Source organism: Thrips palmi, unplaced genomic scaffold (genome assembly GCF_012932325.1).
Source record: "Thrips palmi isolate BJ-2018 unplaced genomic scaffold, TpBJ-2018v1 HiC_scaffold_11, whole genome shotgun sequence".
Lineage (NCBI taxonomy): Eukaryota > Metazoa > Arthropoda > Insecta > Thysanoptera > Thripidae > Thrips > Thrips palmi.
Window position 1 is genome coordinate 10018097 of NW_023144622.1, and position 22731 is coordinate 10040827.

General features: G+C 44.7%; 3 protein-coding genes across 4 annotated transcripts in view; all 3 read right to left on the reverse strand.

Annotated features, from left to right (window-relative positions):
- Window positions 1-428: 428 nt before the first annotated feature.
- LOC117639575 lies at window positions 429-8463 on the reverse strand. The gene is made up of 7 exons (XM_034375389.1): window positions 8336-8463; window positions 7317-7349; window positions 6681-6883; window positions 3403-3526; window positions 2654-2830; window positions 1139-1314; window positions 429-682 (listed from the first exon to the last, which is right to left on the reverse strand). Exons 1-7 carry the CDS (start codon window positions 8391-8393, stop codon window positions 560-562), a joined length of 894 nt encoding a protein of 297 aa, XP_034231280.1. The 5' UTR covers window positions 8394-8463; the 3' UTR covers window positions 429-559.
- Window positions 8464-10910: 2447 nt separating this feature from the next.
- On the reverse strand, window positions 10911-21744 carry LOC117639335. 2 transcript variants are annotated; one of them, XM_034374899.1, is made up of 10 exons: window positions 21604-21744; window positions 20803-20987; window positions 20286-20483; window positions 19147-19226; window positions 17412-17556; window positions 16905-17185; window positions 16710-16806; window positions 15917-16131; window positions 14548-14780; window positions 10911-11226 (listed from the first exon to the last, which is right to left on the reverse strand). In XM_034374899.1, exons 1-10 carry the CDS (start codon window positions 21740-21742, stop codon window positions 10928-10930), a joined length of 1872 nt encoding a protein of 623 aa, XP_034230790.1. In that variant the 5' UTR covers window positions 21743-21744; the 3' UTR covers window positions 10911-10927. The 2 variants fall into 2 exon arrangements, with proteins under 2 accessions (XP_034230790.1, XP_034230789.1); XM_034374898.1 differs by having other exon boundaries at window positions 19147-19232.
- Window positions 21745-22166: 422 nt separating this feature from the next.
- LOC117639745 overlaps window positions 22167-22731 on the reverse strand; it is a 9755-nt gene continuing 9190 nt past the window's right edge. The window contains exon 4 of the mRNA XM_034375620.1: window positions 22167-22258. Coding sequence (XP_034231511.1) covers window positions 22167-22258 — 92 coding nt within the window. The remainder of the gene's footprint in view (window positions 22259-22731) is intronic.

Here is a 22731-nt window from a genome sequence, read left to right on the forward strand (position 1 = left end):
ACTCATTTTCAAGGCGTTCCAGTTACGTTACTAGAAGTTTGAGCGCAAATTGGAATAGACCATCCCCTGCATACAGTCCCTGCCAACAAGTGTGCAAAGTTTCAAGACGCTGCGACCTTTGATTTCCCCGTCGTGTGGTCTGGAAAATGTCAAAAACAGCCAAAATTTCGAACTTTGGGGCGTCGCGACGCCGAAACTATGCGTCGCCGGGCAAAACGGTTTGACATAGTGCCTTACCACATCGATCACTATCAATTAATGAAAAAAAAATTTTGCGCTCCTACGCCCTTAATAGAACGAGCCTGTGTTACATAGTTGGTATTATCCCATTGATGTTCCTTCCCTCTTATTTCTGGTTCAATGTATTAAATGCCTGCATGTATTGACCGGCTGAGCCGTTCCGGAGAAGGTCAGCCATTAACAAAGCCTTTTTTTAAAATACCGTGGGACGGTTTTATTTGACATATGACAATTTTTTTTTACGCTGGAAAGTGTTGAGCAAAAGCGCGCATGTATTAAAGTGGAGCAGAGGAAAGGTGAGTGAAGGGAAACATCCACATTAATAGGCCGTGCCGGGGCAGGTCAGCTCCCACGGACGTTGGATGAAGTACACGTGGCTGGTGAACAAAGTGTACTTCTCGGCCCAATCCACCAGGCAGTTGGGGCCTCTCGGTGCAAGTTTCTGTAAGCAGGGCGGAAAGGTGTTAAACGAGCTGGTTACACAAAACAATGAAATTTACTTCGAGTTCTTCCCAGGTGACCAGTGAATTTTTAATCTTTTTGATCTCCTTTAAGAAACTAAGTACAACTACAGCGTGGGTATCAATTTCCGACCGGGTCCACGCAAAAAAGAAAACGGATGTATTTTACATTAAGATGTAGACAGGATATTTGTCAAAATTTCTGCTGGACATAATCTCTTGTAGTCCCTCACAACTTGTGTGTTAGGTGCCCATCCCTAGTCACATGAATGAAATGAAAACTCTAATTGGGATAAGTGAGATATTCCCTTTTTTTACGCTTTCTACATCTAATAATGATACGAAACTGCAAAATTGTAGCTGTTTTCGAAAGATTGTCAGTGAGGTAGAGTGTGTTGAATTGACATGGAATAACCAGTTCCTTTTGGCCCTCTCACCTTCAGCTGATAGATGGACATCAAGTCGAACCAATCCTGCTTCGCGGAGGGGACTTCACCGAACGACGAGAAAACAAAGCCAACAAGCTTCTTGGTGACTGAACTGTACAGAACGAAGTACGGTCGGAACTCTTCACATGGCGTGTCCGGCGTCCGGTTTTGATTGTAGTGAATTCCTGGAAGTTGGAACCAGACAATGTAGGACCTCTGTTCTCTGTGTGAGGCACTGCACCCTGAACAAAGGGCCTTTCGAAACGTTGCAGATTATTTCAAGTTAACACTTGGCAACGTATGTTTTTTTAACCAATTAATTGGTAAAAAAAACATACGTTGCCAATGTGCTTATTGTTGAAAATTACTGTGCAAATGGAAGAGTGTAAGTGCCAACCTCAAAGACTCTAAACTGTTGTGTACTTTAACGGCACGCTGTAAAAGAGAGTTGATATGTAAGGTAAGTTGGGGAAGAAAAGTAGAGGGTAAGAAAAGTACAACCTTATGGAGCTGATACCTTGACTTTAAGCACACTCTCTATCAGTTAATTCAACTAAAAATGTAAATCTGAATGTGAATTTCCTGTCAAATGGATGCCGAGCCGAGATGTCTGCAGTAGGCCACAGGGGGGTTCACTCTTCTTACCTTGTACTGCACTGTTCTTACCCAACTTACCCCTACAGGTATTTTACACTCACAGCAAAAACTCTACGAAGAATCGCTTCGTAATGTGAGGAAAATTAAGGCATTGTAAAATCTGCGACGAAATGCTTTGTATCATGAAGTAAAACCCTTCGTAATACGAGGCATTTCTTCATAATACGAAGCAATTCTACAATACCTTCATTTTCTTTGTAGTAGTTATGAAGCAAATGCTTCGTAGGCTTTTAAGAGTGGCTCAATGCGCTTGTGTTTTTGTATGGGGCAGGGTGCACTGTAAGGTCGGGTTTAGTGGCCTGACTAAGTCGAGTTAGGGTCCCGTCCTGACTAAGGTGTTGGTGGCCTGACTAAGGCTCAGGGGTTGGCCAGGCCGGATTATAGCCGGCCGTTGATGAGGGTTTGACAGGTCCCGGTGGCTCGCTCGGGCGTCGCAAAAGAATTAGTAGAATCGGACTCGAACCTTGGCTTACAGTTTGAAGGCAGTGGACGGTACCACTACGCCACGAGGCTCGCTGAGGAAGGAGCGATCCTGGAGCAGTCTGTAGCCGGGCACTGCCGGCCTACACCCGGCCGGTCGGGGTTCCCCCACCACCCCCACCCAGGCATGCCGCCACGCTCCGCCACGCAACCGTGGAGGTGCAGGTAGCCGAGGCCAGGCCCTCTGGCCTGACTAAGAACGTCGCCTTAGTCAGACCAGCCGGGACCCTTTTCCTTAGTCAGGCCACTAACTCCGACCTAACAGTGTGGTCACAAGTTAGAGTGTACTTTCCGCGTGTACACCTTCATGCCAGTCTTAACCGGTAATAAGCGTCAACTTTCGGGCTGGCAACGATTTTTCCCAGAGTAGTGGGGTGCTCCGCGTACCCTGGCCTTCACCGCAGCCCTGGAGGGCGAAGTGAGGAGCCACAGCTTTCTCCTGGTCGATGGGCATCAGCAGGCGGTTGATCTCCCGACCCTCGGAGTCCGTTTGCAAGATGAACGCTCCCTCGGGTACCGTCGAGTCGCCAGGTGACAACTTGCGGCCGCCTCTCCGGATCACGTCTGCGGAAATGGCCTTCGGAAATTAATGAATATTATACAGAGCCTTAAAAAACTCTTTCATGTTCTTTATTGATTAAAAACAAGAATTTATTTCGGCCTTGGAGTAAGGCTTCCTGAGGAGGTAAATGATTCATTATTCCAAAACCCCCTCCTCACCGCACTTCTTCTGACCCGTTTTCTGTCACTACTCTAGAAACTGAAGAGAGTGCATGGCACGCTCCGTAGAAGTAGAAGGTCTGAGAGTGTGCCACAAAGCACGCTCCATCCTCGAGTGTGCTTGCAAGCACACTCAACCCTGGAGCCTACGGAGAAGCATGCTTCCAAGCACACTCCAGGATGAGGGCGTGCCTCTTCGTTGATATGAGGCCTTGCAATAGTGACGCAGCACTCGCAGCACGCTTTATCCTGAAGTGTGCTTTGAGGCATGCTCCTCCGTAGAGCGTGCTTGCCAAGTATGATTGATGTGCTTGCAAGCACACTCCAGGATGGAGCGTGCTTTGTTGCATACTCCCTGAGGTAAAATGCCATGCACTCTCTTCAGTTTCTAGAGTACGTGTGATATGTGTACGCACCTTTGCTGACAAAGTAGACGGTCAGCGTGTACGTTTGCATGGTGAAATTCCTGCTCGCCTCCCACTCAGGTACAGTGTTGAGGTTTATCGGTACACTAGCTGTAGCCGCCTCTTTGGGTGTCAACTGCAAAGAGATATGTGGTCGATGTAGCTCACCAAAATTTGGCAGGCTGCTTCACTCTAAATGTCGTACGTTCGCCGCCTGCACCAAACGGTGGAGATTTTCTGAAGATACACTCTTATTCCAGGACCGCGACATCACGTTGAAACGAACGTGACAAAATGTCACGTTCGTTTGAGCATTGTGTCACATTCGTTTGGGTGTGAATTTGCCAAAAATCAGCTCATTCACATTCGTATGAACGTGACACTATGCGTAAACGAACGTGACATTTTGTCACGTTCGTTTCCACGTGATGTCACATTCCTGGAATGAGAGTGCATGTAAGGTATGGTGAATGTGCGGTAGAGAGCTATAAAATCAGCTGCAGCTTCAGAGAATACTCGGCCACCATAATACGGAGAATCATAAGTAAACGACTATTAGAGTGTATTTAAAGAAGCGTAAGCATGCCTGCAGTTTCAATACGGGTCTTGAGGCTATCGAGGTGCTTTGCATAGGGCTAGGTTGGGAAAGAAAAGTGCAGGGTAAGAAAAGTACACCCCCCTTGTAGCCTACTGCTCCAGTCCGTAACATCCATTTAACAGTGTTTTCACACTCAGATTTTTATGTTAAGTTGAAATTACTGGTCGAGGGATGGCTTAAAGTCAAGATATCAGCTCCACAAGGGTTGTACTTTTCTTACCCTGTACTTTTCTTCCCCAACCTACCCCTAGTAATATGGATTTTGCGTTCCCAATGCAAACTATGGAGTAACTCCACCCCAAGGTGGACCGAGATCTGGGATTGGGTCACGGATTCGGTTCAAACTTTGTGGGTTCAATAGGTACCACTAGGACCTATCAACCCTAAAAGGAAAGTTGGCTAGCTCAAATAGAACCTGAGATATTTGCATTTTTCTAAATTTGACTAATTTAGCGGAAAAATGTCGCTTTCTGATTTTTTTATGGTAAAAGTTGTTTGCTTAGTTCTGGCTTATGTTTCTTCTTTCTAGTCATAAAAAAAAGAAGAAAAATGGTGGTAGGCCAGGTTTTGTACGTTGCTTGGTTTGGCCTACTCGAGCAATTTTGACAAATTCATCGAAACTATCATACCCAAAATACTCCACCTTGGATTTGACCCTGGTAAGTCTCATTTCACTTCTTTTACTCTAATAAACAATTGCTATATAGTCCCTAGCACCAACAATTCCATTTAAGCCAAAAAAATTAAAAACACAATTTTTCAATTTTCTACTTTGACCTATTATGGGCGCTTTTGTCAAGATTAGGGCTTCTACATGATCTTGGGTTAAAAGAAAGATCCTCCCTGCCCTCAAATTAGCAGGGATCCTTAACTTAACTTAACATTTAACTAACACTGCTTTCATAACGTAACATAAGACAATGTTCACTACAGGTTAAGGGTACGGACTTTTGAAAGTACTTCCAAAAGTGTATCCACAAAAATTCGAGACACAAAAAAATAACTTACCCTTTCGAAAAGATGTTACAAGTTAAGAGTAATAACTTTAACTCTTATGATAACGCTATGATGCCCTTATGAGGTAAGTTAAGGATCCCTGCAAATTAGATTGTATCAACACAGACAAAGAGACCCAAACTCAAGGTGCACTAAAAATTTATAAGGAAATTGTTTTGAGCAAATTTTGCAAGTTTACGAGGGGTGTGAGGAATTTAAATCGGAGGAAAATGTGATGCTTCAGCCAAAAGTGGATTTGTGGTTCATTAGTTAGCTTTCTCTGGTAGGATTTGTGCTCTTTTAACCATGAGAATGTTCCTCCTTGATAATCAGTGATAAAACCCTCACTCGGTATAGGGTTGTTGGGCTTACGATTTCAACGCATTAACAAAGTAATGACCCATTTATTTAGGTTGTTTGCAACGTATAAGTTCAACCGCTTAGTCTCTATTACTCAGCCTGGTTCCATTTGGTTTGTTAATTTTTGAGACCAACAGGATGACTTAAGACCAAGGGGTTCAGCTTACACGTTGCGAACAACCAAAGTAAATGGGTCATTACTTTGTTAATGCGTTGAAATCGTAAGTCCAACAGCCCCATACCGAATGAGGGTTTTATCACTGATTATCAAGGAGGAACATTCTCATGGTTAAAAGAGCACCAATCCTATTAGAGAAAGGTAACTAATGAACCACAAATCCACTTTTAGCTGAAGCATCACATTTTCCTCCGATTTAAATTCCTCACACCCCTCGTAAGCTTGTAAAATTTGCTCAAAACAATTTCCTTATAAAATTTTAGTGCACTTTGAGTTTGGGTTTCTTTGTTTGTGTTGATACCATCTAAATTGAGGGCAGGGAGGATCTTTCCTATCACCCAAGCTCATGTAGAAGCCCCAACCTTGACAAAAGCGACAAAATTAGGTCAAAGTAGAAAATTGAAAAATGTGTTTTTGATTTTCTGGCTTAAATGGAATTGTTGGTGCTAGGGACTATATGGCAATTGTTAATTAGAGTAAAAGAAGTGAAATGAGACTTACCAGGGTCAAATCCAAGGTGGAGTATTTTGGGTACGAGAGTTTCGATGAATTCGACAAAATTGCTCAAGTAGGCCAAACCAAGCAACGTACAAAACTTGGCCTACCACCATTTTTCTTCTTTTTTTATGACTAGAAAGAAGAAACATAAGCCAGAACTAAGCAAACAACTTTTACCATAAAAAAATCAGAAAGCGACATTTTTCCGCTAAATTAGTCAAATTTAGAAAAATGCAAATATCTCAGGTTCTATTTGAGCTAGCCAACTTTCCTTTTAGGGCTGATAGGTCCTAGTGGTACCTATTGAACCCACAAAGTTTGAACCGAATCCGTGACCCAATCCCAGATTTCGGTCCACCTTGGGGTGGAGTTACTCTATGGCGCAAAAGTTGTTAGAAGACCGAAAAATAAAAGCCTTGTTTAAGTCATTTTCGGACGTCAAGTGGGAAAATTGAACGTCGAAGTTCTTCCCAAAATTGAAGAGATTGATAAAAAGTCGGAAAGGGTGTGGGTTTGAACCTTGGCACTAACTGTGGGGTGCATTTTTCGTCTAATACGCTATTCTGGCGATAATGTTTGGTTGAAATCTTAGTTTACCTCCTAAATATATTCCCTAGTCAGTGCCTTCACTTCTTGCACTGCTTTGACTTCCGCACTTACCGTCATCTGAATGCCCGCAATACTGCCCTTCTTGTCGTAGATGAGACACATGTGGTAGTCGCTGTGCGGACACCAGACGGACGTAAGGCCCTGGTCCCGGTAGTACATCCGCTTGAAATGCTTCTTGACGGCAGCCGCCAGAGTGCGGGGCATGTCTATGAAGTTGCATTTCTGTTTCTTGTCCGCACTGGTGCTGAATTTGACTGCGAAGGGGAACCACTTTTATGACAGTATTTGATCTATGTTTGACTACATATCATCGTCCGTGATGCCTGACAACCTATAGGACGCGGGTGTGATACGGGTAAAACCAAAATTGTCTTCTTTTCTTGGCTTCACCAGATTCTTTTCAGTTCTGCGCAGATAGATTTCTTTTTTTTTTAATTGCTAAATTGCTCCCAGTTGCGGTGGTGCGTGCGCTAGGACAGAGTGAACTCGGTCGGACGCGCAGTTAATTGAAACAAGTTCCTGTACTGCCATTCAAATTTCAACATCCACTGTCTGCACTGTTAAGTCCTAGTTCTACCTATAAAACAACACGCAGCTTTCGGAATTTGTTGAAATTAGATTGAGAAATTTATTTACAGAATATTTTCCTTTCGGGCGTTTTGTTTAATATTTCGAAAATTAGCTTACCGCTCAGCTTGTTTCTCGTGGTGCCTTCCAGTCCTGAAACACAAGGAAAGTAATCGCTGTACATCGCTTTGAATAAGAATGTTGGGATTCACTATATCGAAACAATATCGGTGCTGTTAATCCTTAGCTCAGAATTTCTAGAGCCATGTGCGAAAAGGCGGGGTAAATCCTGTTTAGTTATTTTGCTAGTTGTTTCTTTCTGCATCTCTTCACTCATTCATGACCTAATTTTACAGACTGTGCCCTCGGCAATGCTCCCCGCAACAACTACTAAGATGGACAATATTTGCAGGCTGAAAATAATTAGTAATTTTAATATGCTCCCAGTTGTCGACGGTCTTCTGGAAGGGAAATCCCTTTTATTACACGTTTATTACATTTTGTCTTATCTCCAATAGCTTGAGCAATAGAAACCAATGAATGTAAAAATTTATTTAGAGATTTGCCAACTCAAACTGCCTGTCGACGGCTGAACAAAATGCTGCACGGGCTCGGTCGACACACCATTCGATAAAGCACTTTTCTGATCTCATTCCAGTTACTTCGGTCCTTTCATGGCCAATATGTTCGCCGATACCATATTTTCCCCAAACCCTCTATCGTACTCTTTTAGGGCGGTTTGAACATCCAAAATTGAGTTCGTGGTCAGATCTCGCTCCCAGATTTTTTTCAGCAGTTCGTATTGATGTGAGGAACTCCCAAACAGAGTTTGATTCAGTTCTGAGCAGGTCTCCGGCGAAATGGTTATTTTGGTCTGGAGCTTCTTTAACATTTTGAGGAAGCACACTCTAAATGTCTTACAATGAAATTTGACCTATGTTATTCGTATGTTACAGTGAATTCGGCGCAAGCATAATACGAAGCAATATTCCTTCGTAATACAAATGTTTTTACCTTTTTCATTGTAAGATACAAAGAAAAACCTTCGTAATACGAAGAAAAACCACCTTCGTATTATGCTTGCGCCATTTCCTTCGTATTATGGGAAATTTCTTCGTAAGACATTTAGAGTGCATTACCGACAGCGACATGGAGGATGACTGCGAGCAGAGCGACGACGACCGCGAACCTCGCCATCGTGCCTATCGATGGATGCCACCCTGCCGGTCGGCCTTTTAAGTGCCGTCCCACAATCAGAAAGTGCCAACACGTACACTCTCCGGAGTGGAGTGCGCGTGACACTGACCCGTGCCATAAAATGGCCAAAGGTTGCACGAAAGTTTACGGTCACGCTTCGAATGGGATTCCCAAAATCTAACGTGATGGCTGTACTCTTAACGACTTCTGAAGAAATTTACCATAATACGAAGAGAGTGAAGCAACGCCCAAATTTCATTGTAAGTCATTTAGAGTGTGCACGAACCACAATCCTGATGGGGCACATTGAGTATTCCGACGCCCGGACCGGAACCCAAGCAGAAAACATGTTATACATACCGGATCCACAAATTTACACAGCTTGGGTTCCAGTCCGGTTGCATCGGCGGACCAAATCAGACGATTCAGAAGCAAAAACTTTTTTTTTGACAAGCCCACGTACACATATTTCATAGGCCTGAGGTGACTAGTGAAAAAAACATCGTGTGCTTGCAATCGCAGGTGTCGTGCGCCCAAGCAAATAAAAAATGTAAAATAACACGAAAAGTGGGGATACACATCGGCAACTTCAGCTCGTCGCGTCGGGTGCATGCGTCCCAAAAATGCCCTGCGAATGTAAAAGCTGTGCACCAATTGGCGCAATGGAAACGTCTGCATTCCACTAGTTGACGCTGCATACTGTTAGCAATACGGTTGTAATGTAGCAGTAAATATGTTCCTAATTTGCTAAATGCCAAAGTTGATTACAGATTACTTCACTTGTTTACTGATGACTTACGTTGTTAGTCAAAAAGATGTTTGTAATCCACTCTGCAAATCGAAGAGCGTACATTGTATGCTCTAACTGGAGCATGCTTGCAAGCACGCTCTATCTAGCGCATGCCTGCCAAGCATGCACTTACTAAAGCATGCATGCCATGTACACGCTTCCTGATGCAGGCAACTCCCTATCCCTTATGCACTAGGTGCATGCTTCAGTTAGCGCGTGCATGGCATGCATGCTTGGCAGGCATGCGCTAGCTAGAGCGTGCTTGCAGGCATGCTCCAGTTAGAGCATACAATGTACGCTCTTCGATTTGTAGAGCAGTAGAGAGCATCAATTTTGATTGCCTATTAGGTCACAGACGTAGTAGAGTCCCAGTGACCCGCACTTGTCACTAGGTAGATTGTTCGGGGTGTTTGTACACAGCTCAAGGCCGTTTTAAAACAGCCTTGGTCAGATAAAGAAATAGCAATAAGTTTGTTGTTTTCAAACAAGAACACTTGTTTATAGACAACGGCGTTGTCAAGGTTGGTTATTGTGTTGTTGTCACATGACCTCACTGGAAGTAAACGAATGTGACGTCATATTCGTTCGAATGTGAATTGTGTCACGTTCGTTTCAATGTGATGTCAAATACGTTTGAATGTTGATCCACGTTCAAACGAAAGCGACACCCTACTTTAACGGCCGAGTCACGTTCAAACGAATGTGACATCATATTCAGACGAACGTGAAAAAATTTACACTCCAACGAATATGACGTCACATTCGTTCAGTGGCGTGCGCAGGGGGGGGGGGCACTGGACAGCCGCCCGGAAGGTAGGCAAATTGTCTCACTTTCCCCCTGTACACCCTCATTCCAGGAACGTGACATCACGTTGAAACGAACGTGACAAAATGTCACGTTCGTTTGAGCGTTGTGTCACATTCGTTTGGATGTGAATTGGCCAAAAATCAGCTTGTTCACATTCAAACTAACGTGACACAATGCTCAAACGAACAACGAACGTGACACTTTGTCACGTTCGTTTCAACGTGATGTCACGTTCCCGGAATGAGCGTGTAAGTAGGCAAAAAGCATGCCTGACCCCTCCCTTTCAAAATTTCTGCGCACGCCACTGCATTTGTTGGCTACCAGTGCTTTTTCAACGGTATACTCCACTGAGATTCCAAACGCTATGAGTATAGCACGTATGGTGCAATGCAGCTGAGACGTCACACCATATGTGCAATGCCTAGCCATTGCACCTTACGCCAAAAATTGGCGTGACACGATATTCACGCCGATAGACGGCGTGAAATATGCGTCACGCCGTCATTTGCCGTGAATGACAACGCGTTTTAAGAGACAAGTCATGCCAAAAAACGGCATAACAATAACGCCAAAAATTGGCGTGAATTTTTGAGTCACGCCGATTTTTGGCGTGACTTTTCTGTCATGCCGTTTATTGGCGTGACACTTTATTCACGCCCCTGCAGCGGCACGAAGTCACGCGGATAGATTTTCAGTGAATTGACGCTAACTCATAGCGTTTAGATTCTCAGTGTCATCCCGTTTGGATTCTCAGTCAGGTTGAAACAAAAAAAGGGGATGCCGGCAAAAGGTTCCATGTGGAGGTCTAAAATGCACTTTGATGCAGTGAGGAAGGATCAACACTTTGAAGGACAAACTCGATTGTCGGTACTCTCCGCACGAGAGTACAAGCACGCTGATACGTAAACGTATCATCTGCTAAAGTGAACGTAACGTTTATTTGAGTTTCGGACTGTCAGACAGCACTCTCATTCGAACTCTCCATCGGAGAAAGGCGATTGCACCGTGTTTGGCCCCGGCGGGGACTTGGTAGAGTCTCTGGAAGAGCACCGTCTCCGCGAGGCACGTCAGGCACGCCGTGAGCAGCCCGGCGGCCATGGCCATGACGGCGGGCCGCATGGCGCGCATGTCGAGGGCCGCAGGGCCGCGGACGCGAACGCAGAGCTCGTCCGGGCACTGCGAGCTGGGGCCCCCGAAGGTCTCGTAGCGCCGCTTCATCCAAAGAGCCACGATTCCTGCGAGAGCAGACGACACTCTACAAATCGAAGAGCGTAACATTGTATGCTCTACCTGGAGCATGCCTGCAAGCACGCTCTATCTAGCGCATGCCTCCCAAGCATGCACTTACTACACTGTTAGAAATTAGCTCCGAAATTTTATGGAGAAAAACCCTATAATCACGTTCATGGAGACTCCATTCATTTTCCATTTTTTTTCGGAGAGATTTTCGCAGGGCTTATACAGATGTTCTTCGGAGCATTCCTTGGGTCCAGATAGGAGGTAAAATGCAAGTCTTTTCTCAGATATATAAAAGAGGACTTCGCTAAAGCATTTTTTGGTCTGAAATGGTCAAAGAAGGGACAATCTCATTCGAGCTCATTTGACTTATATCCTGTAGCTTTCTCTTAGTATTATGAAAACTGAGCTCAAGAAGTAGGGGTTCACCTTTCCCTCAAATTTTAACCTTTTTTTCGTGTTTTTGTGATAGTGAAGCATGCATTTTTGTTCAAAATTCCGAAATCTTTCGGAGAAAGCCCAGAATTTGCATTTATGGAGAGCTCCATGCAGAAGTTTCGGAAAAACTCCATGATTTTTTTCATTTTTTTTTCGGAATTTTCTGACAGTGTAGTGCAAGCATGCCATGTACACGCTTCCTGATGCAGGCAACTCCCTATCCCTTATGCACCAGGTGCATGCTTCAGTTAGCGTGTACATGGCATGTATGCTCTAGTAAGTAAGTGCATGCTTGGCAGGCATGCGCTAGCTAGAGCGTGCTTGCAGGCATGCTCCAGTTAGAGCATACAATGTACGCTCTTCGATTTGTAGAGCAGTGATGTGACTGCATTTCAGGGCGTGATCCCTGAACATTTATCGAGTTTTTGGGTGCCTGCATCTCGTAAATGGTCAGAGATTAAAAAAAAGTTATGCATAGGATAACTTTAATATAATATAACATTTAGAATTTAAGTTATCTCAAGCATAATTTTTTAAAAACTCAAGCCGTTTACGACATAAAACTTTATAAATCGCTAAAAATGTAATGTTACCACGCCCTGCTGTATTTTTCTCGTAATTGCATGCTACGCACATGCGCGTGCTGCGCCATCCTAAAATTGGCGTGACAGGAAATTCACGCCGGAAAACGGCATGACGTGGGCGTCACGCCGTCCTCTGGCGTGAATGTACCATGTGGATTGTTGCGTACAATGCGTCTCATGAGAAAAGTCGTGACAAAAACCGGCATGACAGGAAATTCACGCCAAAACGTGGCGTTCATTCTGAGCCGCGTCGATTATTGTCATGACTTTTCTGTCACCGGTTTCTTTTTGGCGTGACACTTAATTCGTGCTCCTGCAGCGGCACGTACTTACGCTGGTATATTTTCAGTGCAAGTGCCTGAAGCGTAGTTGCACGTTTCAAGAAGGGCGTTGTAGAACTAAAGAGTGGGGTAATTCCGGACGCTTTTTTTCTTTTTGGTCTTTGAGCTTGAATATGGGTCTTGGGTCAAATGTTACTACAGGAGAGTAAAGTATGGACCTTTACCTTCAAAATGATATACATGAAAGCCGAATCTCAGCAACGGTTAGGGAGATATAGGCGCCTAACAAAAGCCCTGCACGTGTCTGGAATTACCCCAGCCTGGGGCAATTCCGGACGACCTTAAAATTTGACACTTCTCGAGCTTACTTTCGCTTGTTTTGATGTGAGGCATGCTTTTAGAAAGCGTAGAAGGACATTTGCTGCGAACTGAAGTGTTTGATTATTACTCAAAGCATATTATACGGAATAGTTTATATCAATACCCCTAAATTGACAACACTGTCTTGAGTAAAGCTCTTAAACATAGCTGCAATGCTATTTTTCGTTCTTTCTTTATCCTTCTTAACGGTGGAGATGCATGTCCACAATTTTGAACCCACTACCTTAACATTATGCGGGAAATTGAAGAAAATAACCCTTCTTGTCCGGATTTACCCCACAGGTAGTGAAAACCTTTGATGTTCAATTGTAAGGAAACGGCGAGCCATACGAGCACTCCCGAAACGCCAAAGTAAAGTCCAATGACCATATAATATGACAAAATTTTAGTCATGGGGTTGAACTTGACGGTAAGGTACGATAAGTACATGGAAATACGAGGTTAAGATGCAGCTTTTGCCTATTTTTGATGGTACTCAAATTTCGTGAAGCGACCACAGCCAAACGGTTTGACCTCCTACCTCGGCGATTTTGAATTATCATTTTTAACTGATTATCTTCCTCTGTTGGGCGGGCTTTTGAGTTATCTTCACTCGAACCCAGTGAAAATCGAAGTGTCCGGAATTACCCCGTGTCCGGAATTACCCCACTCTCCAGGTTTCAGTTTCACCAGTGGTCCCATTCATATCCAAACGATTGTGACACAATGCTCAAAGCATGTCACAGCATGCACGTGGCATTTTGTCACACTTATTTCAACGTGATGCCACGTTTCTAGAATCAAAGCGTGCACTGCAAACCTAACTGTCTACTTAGTACACACTTACAAATGCATGCTTGCAAGTACACACTTACAAACGCATGCTTGACGCCGTAGAACTCCATGCGTCAAGCATGCGTTTGTAAGTGTGTACTTGCAAGCATGCATTTGTACCGTAAGCCGGGGTAATATGAGACAATTTCGGGGTAATATGAGACGGAGTTTGTTTTGCGTAAGATTCACTCTGAGCTCGCTATTCGGCCACAAAGAGGGCCACCACTATAACAAATTCATTACTCATGATGATACCATTTTTTGCCGTGAAGTTTGACAGGGATGAGTCATCAAATGCCACCGGCATTACAATTCTAACGATATAAGTCATGTGTCTCATATTACCCCGAAATTGTCTCATATTACCCCGGCTTACGGTAAGTGTGTACTTGGCCAAGCATGCGTTTGTAAGTGTGTACTTGCAAGCACGCATTTGTAAGTGTGTACTTAGTAGACAGTTAGGTTTGTAGTGTACACTCTACCAAAAATGTCCTGTAAATGCCGTTAATTTATTACCAGTTTTCACTGTAGGTCAATTCACAGCGTTTACTGCGATCTGCTCACGGGATTCACTGTGATCTTGTTCGCGGTGTTCACTGTGATCTGGTCCCCAGTAAACACTGTGAGTTTAACGCCGCTAAGCACCGAAGTACTGCAAATCAGGCTCCAATTCACGGCGTTTACTGTGGCCAGATCACAGTGAACACTGTAACCGAGATCACAGTGAACGCCGTGAATTGCATAACAGCAAACATTGGTAATAAATTAACGGCGTTGACAGGACATTTTTTGTAGAGTGTAGTGCGTTTCTAGTCCGGCTTGCCTGATGTGCAGAGTCGACCCAGGGTCTTCCTGATGGCCGCCTCGAACGGCGAGTCTTTGCTCGTCCTGAAGAAGGTCCTGATGGTGCGCAGGGGAGCGGCGAAGGTGTGCAGGCGGCCCCCGACGAGCCACGGCCGGATGACGGGCAGGGCCTCTTCGCCGAGGACAAGGGCGCAGTTCCGCCACTCGGCCACGGGCGGGATCAGGGCGGCCACAGGGGAGTGCATGTCGAAGCTAGGAGGGAATAAATCGAGGAGTCCTATTCAAACGATCTAATATGGGCGCTGCTGTTCAAAGAATCTTATCAGCAACGCAAGCGAATTTCACTAAGTTTGATCATTTAAGACAGCTACAAATCAGAATAATTTGTGATTGAAGTCACACAAACTTAAAGATGAAAGATCAAAGAAACCAATAGTGCGTGTAGAAATATGTTCCGCTCTTATCCGTTCCAAATGGTCAAACTTGGTGAAATTCGCTTGCGTTGCAGATTAGATTCTTTGAACAGGAGCGCCCAGATAAGATCTTTTGAACAGGACCCCACGAAATGCAGACAATTCTTGTGAGTTTAGCACACCAAATAAAGTTCACATTCATTCAGTGAGGTTTAAAAACTACGAGTGTGCGCGTGTATGTTTGTCTGTGTAATCGGACGACAACAACTCCTGAATGGTCGATCTGGCTAAGAGGTGGGCCATTAAGGATTGTCCTTCGCTCGCCACACGCCAACAACAATTATCTTTCCGTCTTAATCCACTCAGTCATACCAAAAAATTAACACCAAAAGAAAACTGTAGAAAAAAAGACAAATTTTCGGTCACAAATGTTTCTGCCTGGTTCCTTTCGTACGTTCTCGAAGGTGTTGATGACAAAAATGAATCCACATCGAGCTAATTATAGTTCTTTCGTGATTTTTTTTTCTTGACAACTGTTGAAGATTTAGTCTAACAAATCTATTACAGTATTGGGGACGAGTCTCTCTGAAATTTCTTTCCCATCAGGAATGTGAATAAAATCTCACAAAATCTAAAATATGAGTCGTTTTTCCAAAATTTTCAAAACAAAATTTTTAAAAGGTGCTTCTAATACGTACAAGTCCCCTAAGTTGCCGATAAATTTTCCTGATATGAGCTCTTGAAGCTCACTTAATGACAATTTCTAGGCTAATTTTCCTTTCAAGGCTGCTATCTAAACATTTAAGGACATATTTGTCTCGCCCATTTACTAGTGTAGGAGCTTCGATAAAAGTGTCATCCACGATTTTGACATTCGGAGACAACAAATTTTTACAATGGAGCGTTACGCAGCACAGAACCCTCCTGTCCTTTCCAGTGAGTGACGTATTAAATGGGCATCCCCTTCGCACTTACACTACCCTATCGTGCACATGTAGAGGTAGCAGGTTCTTGACGCTGCCGTACGATTCAGGACGGACTATGATGCTGAGGTTGCTGTGCACCAAGTCCTCCAAATTGTCAATTTCGTCCACGGAGCGAGCCACGCTCAGGTCGCTTAGCAGTTGGCCCTGGTACGCGGCCGACAGCACCAGACACACGGCCAGCCAGCTTCCGAGCAGGGGCCGCTGCTGCAACCAACCGGCCATTTCATTTTAGCATCCAGAAAGGTCTAGGAAGCGCCTGCATTCTTCGCACACAGCGAATGAAGACACTGTGACATAGTGTTGTTGTGCAAAGTATTGTACTTCAGAAATAGAAACATTACTTCGTGATTTTGAATGCCTTCCACTTCTACCTATTACGAAGCAAAACTTGTAGACTTACATATACCTGCGTGGAGGTGCGGCCAGGTGTTTGAATGTCATAAATTACGGCGTTCCAGATTCCTGGGTTTCTTTCGGCCTACCTCACTTCATTCCCGTACTACAGTGGTAAAACTAAAGCGTAGTATTACCCTCTGTTTTCAAGCGTCATCAGGTTACGCTTGAAATCAAGCGTAACAGGCTCATCCGCCAAGTTTCCCCCTATCTAAATGCATGGGATTTTCCAGAGTATTCTTCATTTCAAGCGTAACGTCTTCAAGCGTAACCTTGTGCTTGACTCAAGCACAGAGGTACGCTTTAGTTTTACCAGTATAGTTACGTTTCGGGCTGACTATATGGAAAATCCATCTGGATTTAAACTTGTAATAATGGTATGAACTCACCAATTGCCGAACGGTGGTTTTACTCGGTAGTGGCTGTTGTACAAGTGGAGCCAATGCCAGAAGCGCAGCAGAAGAACTTGTGCGCTTTGAAAACTGGCTACAAAGGAACCTGTTGTTAGTAAACGTTACTGCATTTCGCTTTCAGTTAAGCCAATCGGACAAGGGTCACCACAACGAAAGTATGTGACCATGAACCTATGCATCAGGCAGTAGAACCCCATCGCCACCGAGCACGCAGCCGTGCCCGTGGCGCACCACAGCTCCGTGGAAAACTCCCCCGTGATGCCGTTGAAGGGGCTGCGATGGCGGCCTAGGCCAGCGGGCACCACGATGATCACAGTGTAGAGGCGCAACGGGAAATCGACCATCCCGGGCCTTTGTTCGACGTTGATCGTCATACTGGCCGCCAGTGCGTCCAAGCGGCAGTCGAACAGGTTCTTCAGCGCCTCCACCGTGCCGAAGGCGTCCACACGCACCTGCACATGAGTTCCCCTGAGTCGAAGTCTAATCTTGAAAAGGCAAACCATACCCATTATACCAAGAAAATCAAGCATGAAACGAAGTTTGGACCAAATTTTCACGAATTCGGAGACCGAAAAAGTACGTTTCTATGCAAACCACCCACCAAGAACATAGGTCAAATTTCATCGTTAGACATTAAGAGTGAAAGCGACAGCGAGTTTCTATGGATGAAGCTCATACCCGCTCAAAACGAAGCCTGGCCGCACGCTCCACTTCTCGGAGGACGTTTTCTACCGGGGCGTCCCAAATCGCAAGAGCCGCAGGGTCCGATATGAAGGCCGGCCAAAAGACTTGCAGACGCTGGCCGTCGTCGGGTGGCATCCACCTGAGCGAAGAAAACAGAATGGTATCTATTTTAAACGACTGAGGATACTGAGATTCCAAACGCTATGAATATAGCACTTATGGTGCAGCATTGAGACATCGTACGATACACACTCTTAACACATTACGTAGTATTCTGAGCATACACAGTATTTTTTTTAAATGAGTTTTTTGCCTATTTTTCAATTTTTTTTTGTGTTTGTAAAATAAAGTAGGGCTGATTTCAAGATTCCGTCACTAGAATTTGCCGACCAGTTATCAAAGAATAGAGTCCATGCAAGACGACTCGTGCTTGTGTCAACCACGAACGCAGAAAGTCTTTTCTACGACAAAATTTTTTGTCGACTGAGCAAAGCTGTGAAGTTAAACGTATAAGCCAACGACAACTGATATTAATGTTACTTCTTTCCAAATGATAAAGAAACTACCCACTTAGGGTCAGGGCGGGGAAAAACTGGACAGGGGAAGAACTGGACACCCCACATTTTACTTCAAATGCCGTATGTAAGCTTACTGGCCCGACAACTGTCGTGTAATGAACCGCTGATGCCACGGAACAACTTTTGATAGTTGTTATTCCTGTGCCTACGGTATTTGAAGTAAAATATGGGGTGTCCAGTTCTTCCCCTGTCCAGTTCTTCCCCGCCCTGACCCTATGCACATTTTTATTATCTATGAACTTTGAAAACACTATTTTTACAATTTTGGCCATTTTTTCATCAGGGCCCCCATTGAAGTTCCGTCTCATCTCTTCCCCAAAGAACCCTATTACGGCCCGTCCTCAGTAATTTCAAATAATCACAAGGTAGGTGTACGCCAGACCGTGTCTTGTCGTAACAGGCTTCGCGATGCTGCGCCAGTTACAACAATCCACGCCTGGCGTTACACCTACCTTGGCCTGCGGCGCTTGCCTGCCTTCGGCAGGCTAGGTTTCTTTTCCAGGCATCCGCACACCAATTTGCGTGATTGAAGGTCAAAACAGCATTTGATTTCGTGCCTAAGGCTGCCTGACTTTTTAACTTGCCGAGGCTGGGGGGCTAGACCCCCCATTGGCCTGACTTTTTAACTTGTCGAGGCTCCAGACCCCCTTTTCTTCAAGACAGAAGTGATCTGCCTGCAGAAAACTCGATTTTTCGCCGTTTTTTAGGTGTTTTTCGGCTATAAAAACCGAACCAGTTGAGCTAGGATAGTGAAATTTCGTGTGTGCTGAGCCAAGGACATACTCAAAAAGTGTGCAAAATCTCACCGAGATCGGCCGAGCCGTTCAGGAGGAGTAGCGCGGACACACACACACACACATACACACGCACGCAGACAGGAAAAAAATTTCAACCCCACCTGAGTAACAGGCTTCGCTATCGCTCAGCCAATAACTCTCTTTATCAGCAATGCGTCCAACATAATTTAGTAATCTTTTCGTGACAGGTTTCTGTAGTGACCTCTAAAAGATACATTGTACCGGCGCCTTAGGCAGATACAAACCTGCAGGACTGCATCCCATGAGTTTGGGGTGGAAACCTCATTGAGATTTACAAGAATCGAATGTCAATTATTAACTAATAAAGCTAGTTTTTGGTGCCTTAGATGTTACCTCCAGCAGTGCGGCGAGAACACTGCGGTTCCACGCTGCCATTCGCCGTTCGACCATTCGTTCAAGGGGTCCACCGTCACCTGCAGCTTTAGCAAACTTAACATTAAACGAATGTTTTCTCCAACCGTAAAAACCATTTCTTGCAATGAGAAAATTCATTCGTAAATAGGCAAATTTACTTGGTAAAAGAATTTCACCTCACTAAATCATCTTCGTTCCAAGTAACTTTTCAAATAACAATAGATGTTGAGGCGTGTGCACACCAATAGGTGACACTTTTAGTACCTTTTTCGGCGATAAAATTAGGTATCGCCCAACAATCGGCCACTCAGAAAATATTGCCCGCAAAACGGTGAAACACGAATGTATCGCCAGAATATGGCCAAAACTTTGAACGAGTCAAGGGGACCAGTTGATTGTTTATTATTAAATCTTGGGTAAACTCCAAAAGTATCGCCATTTTGACGATAATTGCAACGACGAAAAAGATACTAAAAGCATCACCCCTTGTTTCGGAGTACAGTCATAACCACACACACAAAATGTTAATGTACTTTCATTCTCCATAACTTTTGACATATTTGTGCACAAGCTATAAAGAAATATCATGCTTCAATATTAATAAAATTAAACCTAATATGTGATCCAATTTTTTCACCAATCACCTGAATGTCAACACTCATACACAAAACGTCCATAGGGTCAGGGCGGGGAAAAACTGGACAGGGGAAGAACTGGACACCCCACATTTTACTTCAAATGCCGTATGAACTGGCCTGACAACTGTCGTGTAATGAACCGCTGATGCCACGGAACAACTTTTGATAGTTGTTATTCCTGTGCCTACGGTATTTGAAGTAAAATATGGGGTGTCCAGTTCTTTCCCTGTCCAGTTCTTCCCCGCCCTGACCCTAAGCATTCAGCGCGCGCATTAAGTCATTGGTCAAACAAGCGCATTGAATCGTTCAATGCCCTTCGGAGAACATTAAAATATTGGCTTTACCAATTCGAGCCCTTGAAGGGCGTGGAAGACAGTTTACACCCTGGCGGGCTTAGTTCTTATGCCTTTGTTTTACCAGTGTAGTTTCTCTGCGCGCAGCGTTATTCATCCACCCATCCATCTATCCATCCAGGTTCACCTCCTGGCCGCACTTGGTGCTCAGCGCGTAGAGGCGCGTCACGCCGTCGCCGCACGAGACGGCCACGCGCACTTGGAGGAGGCAGCTCCAGGTCGTGGCCAGACGACTGAGGTTCCCGGTCGACGGCGGGCCGGACGAAAACGTCCAGAGCAGCGCGCGCGAGTAAGTTGGAATCAGGTCCTGATATTTGCTCAAGGCCAGTACATCAAAACAAAATAAATGAGCGGGACTGGAATGAAAACGTCATGATCATGACTGACATTGCACGCAATAAAGATTGAATTCAGCGCAAACAAGGCGACTCGGGGCAATCTAGCCTTTGTCCTCCGAATATGTTTTATGACAACGTCAGTGGGCTTCCAATGATGGCTTGCACGTAATCTACACTCTCATTCCAAGTACGTGACATCACGTGACACAATGTCACGTTCGTTTCAACGTGGTGTCGGTGTCACGTTCCTGGAATGAGAGTGCAATGGGCTACAGGCTAGAGCCGAAAAGCTTACGCGACACCTACCAACAAATCTTCGAAATCATCTGCGAGGATCATGACTAGGTGGCGAGCTGCCTCCATGTCTCGGTAGAGGAGATCCGGCGGCGGCCACATGGACGCGTTGTCGGACAGAAGGGTCACGGTGACTGGCGGCAGTCGAAGCAAGAAGGGGCCCAGCCGCCCTGAGTTGCCTACAATGTGAAGCCGTCCTGCAAGCAGCGACAAAGGGTACTTCAATACACCGCAAACTCCGCTGCATTTCGCTGAGAATGAAAGAGTCATGATCATGACTAAAATTTTGGGCGAGGAATTCTTCCTCACCCAAACTTGGGTCAAAATACTATGGAGCTATGTAGGTAGCTGATACACCCTTCCTCGCCCAAATTTGGGTGAGGAAGAATGAATACCTCGCCAAAAATTGGGCATTGATCATGACTTTTTCATTCTCAGTGAAATTAGGACGAAATTTGTTAATTCATCACAATTTATTGCTTTGTTTAAATTAACCGCGAAGGTGACATATTTTTCCTGAGAACACTAGTAAAACCCAGGCATAAAAACTGAGCCCGAAAGGGCATAAACAGGCCTTAACACCTTTTAAGGGTTTAGCTCCTTGTGACGCCTAGTTCATTTCAAAACTTCGAGGGTGCAGAATGCACCCTCATGATACGGTTTATCTCATACGTAAGTGATAACGGCAGAAAATGTGTTGAGTAGAATCTTTCAGTCCATAGTATTCGCGAAAACATATTTGGAAAACATTTAGAACGTTGAACGGTTCTATTTCCTTACTTGATTAATAGCTTAGCATCTTTGTTTACGTACCAGCTGATGGTCGCGAATTGTTGAGGTGCTGTGAAACTATGGACAATGCACAACGAACTTCCTCGACCGACTCCGTCGCACCGGCCGCTCGGTCCGTGACCAGGACGGCCATCAAAAGCACGGTCAGTGGCTCCAGCATGCCAACCTGCAAACTGTTCCCCATTGAAATACCTCCGGTCGCAGTGGCAAAAATCGCACTGCAAAGCCGGTGGTAAGTGTCCTTGCCACAAATTTGGCAAGCCGTTTCGAATGCCAAAAACTGGCAAGCTTGGCCCGGAAATAATCCCCAGCTTGCCAAAATTTGGCAAGCTTGTGAAGATTTCCGACCAAAGCTTGCCAAATTTTGGCATTCAAAACGGGTTGCCAAATTTGTGGCAAGTAAACTTACCACCGGCTTTACAGTGCGATACGGAAAAGTATGTAAACAACTTGTAAAAATTCCCCGTAGCCCTCTAGTCAATATTCTCCGAGGGACCTTACAGTCTTCCAGAGAACTGTGAGGTCCTACGGAGAAAACTGTAAGGTTCTACGGAGAATATTGACAGGGGCTGTCCAGGCGCAGATCACTTGATGACAGCTTCAAGGCTAATTTTCCTTACAAGAATGTCATCAAATGTATTGAGGCCCTTGTTATTACGCCCTTGCAGTGTTGGAACTGTGATGAAAATTGACCCGTAAGATAACCATCCTATCTCGCGATAACGCAGGATACCATCTTAACTCTCAAACTAAACCTATCAAGTGCGGATAGTCGTCCAGCGCCTCTCCGCGAGTAGCAAAAGATGGTCCTCTATAGAGCCCTGGCGAGTTGGGAATGTTTTCTTAGGAGGGGTCGAAACGTCATCATTTTCAAGTGATGGTGCAAGATTCTGTCCATCCATATTATGATAACAAATTTTACGAAGGGGCAACCACTTGAGAAATCTTGTCTTCTCGATCTTGAGCACCCGATAAATCTCTGGAAATCTAAAATCCTTCTAAAAAAGGGAAAAAAAGGCAAGATTTGGGTGTAAAGTCGGTCGGCATCTTTGCAAACTCCGACAAAAGCTCTTGCCTGAAGAAATCTTATATCCTTCGAAAGTGGTTGTCCCTTCGAAATTTCCCTTCGAACTCACTTTTTCGGGTGCA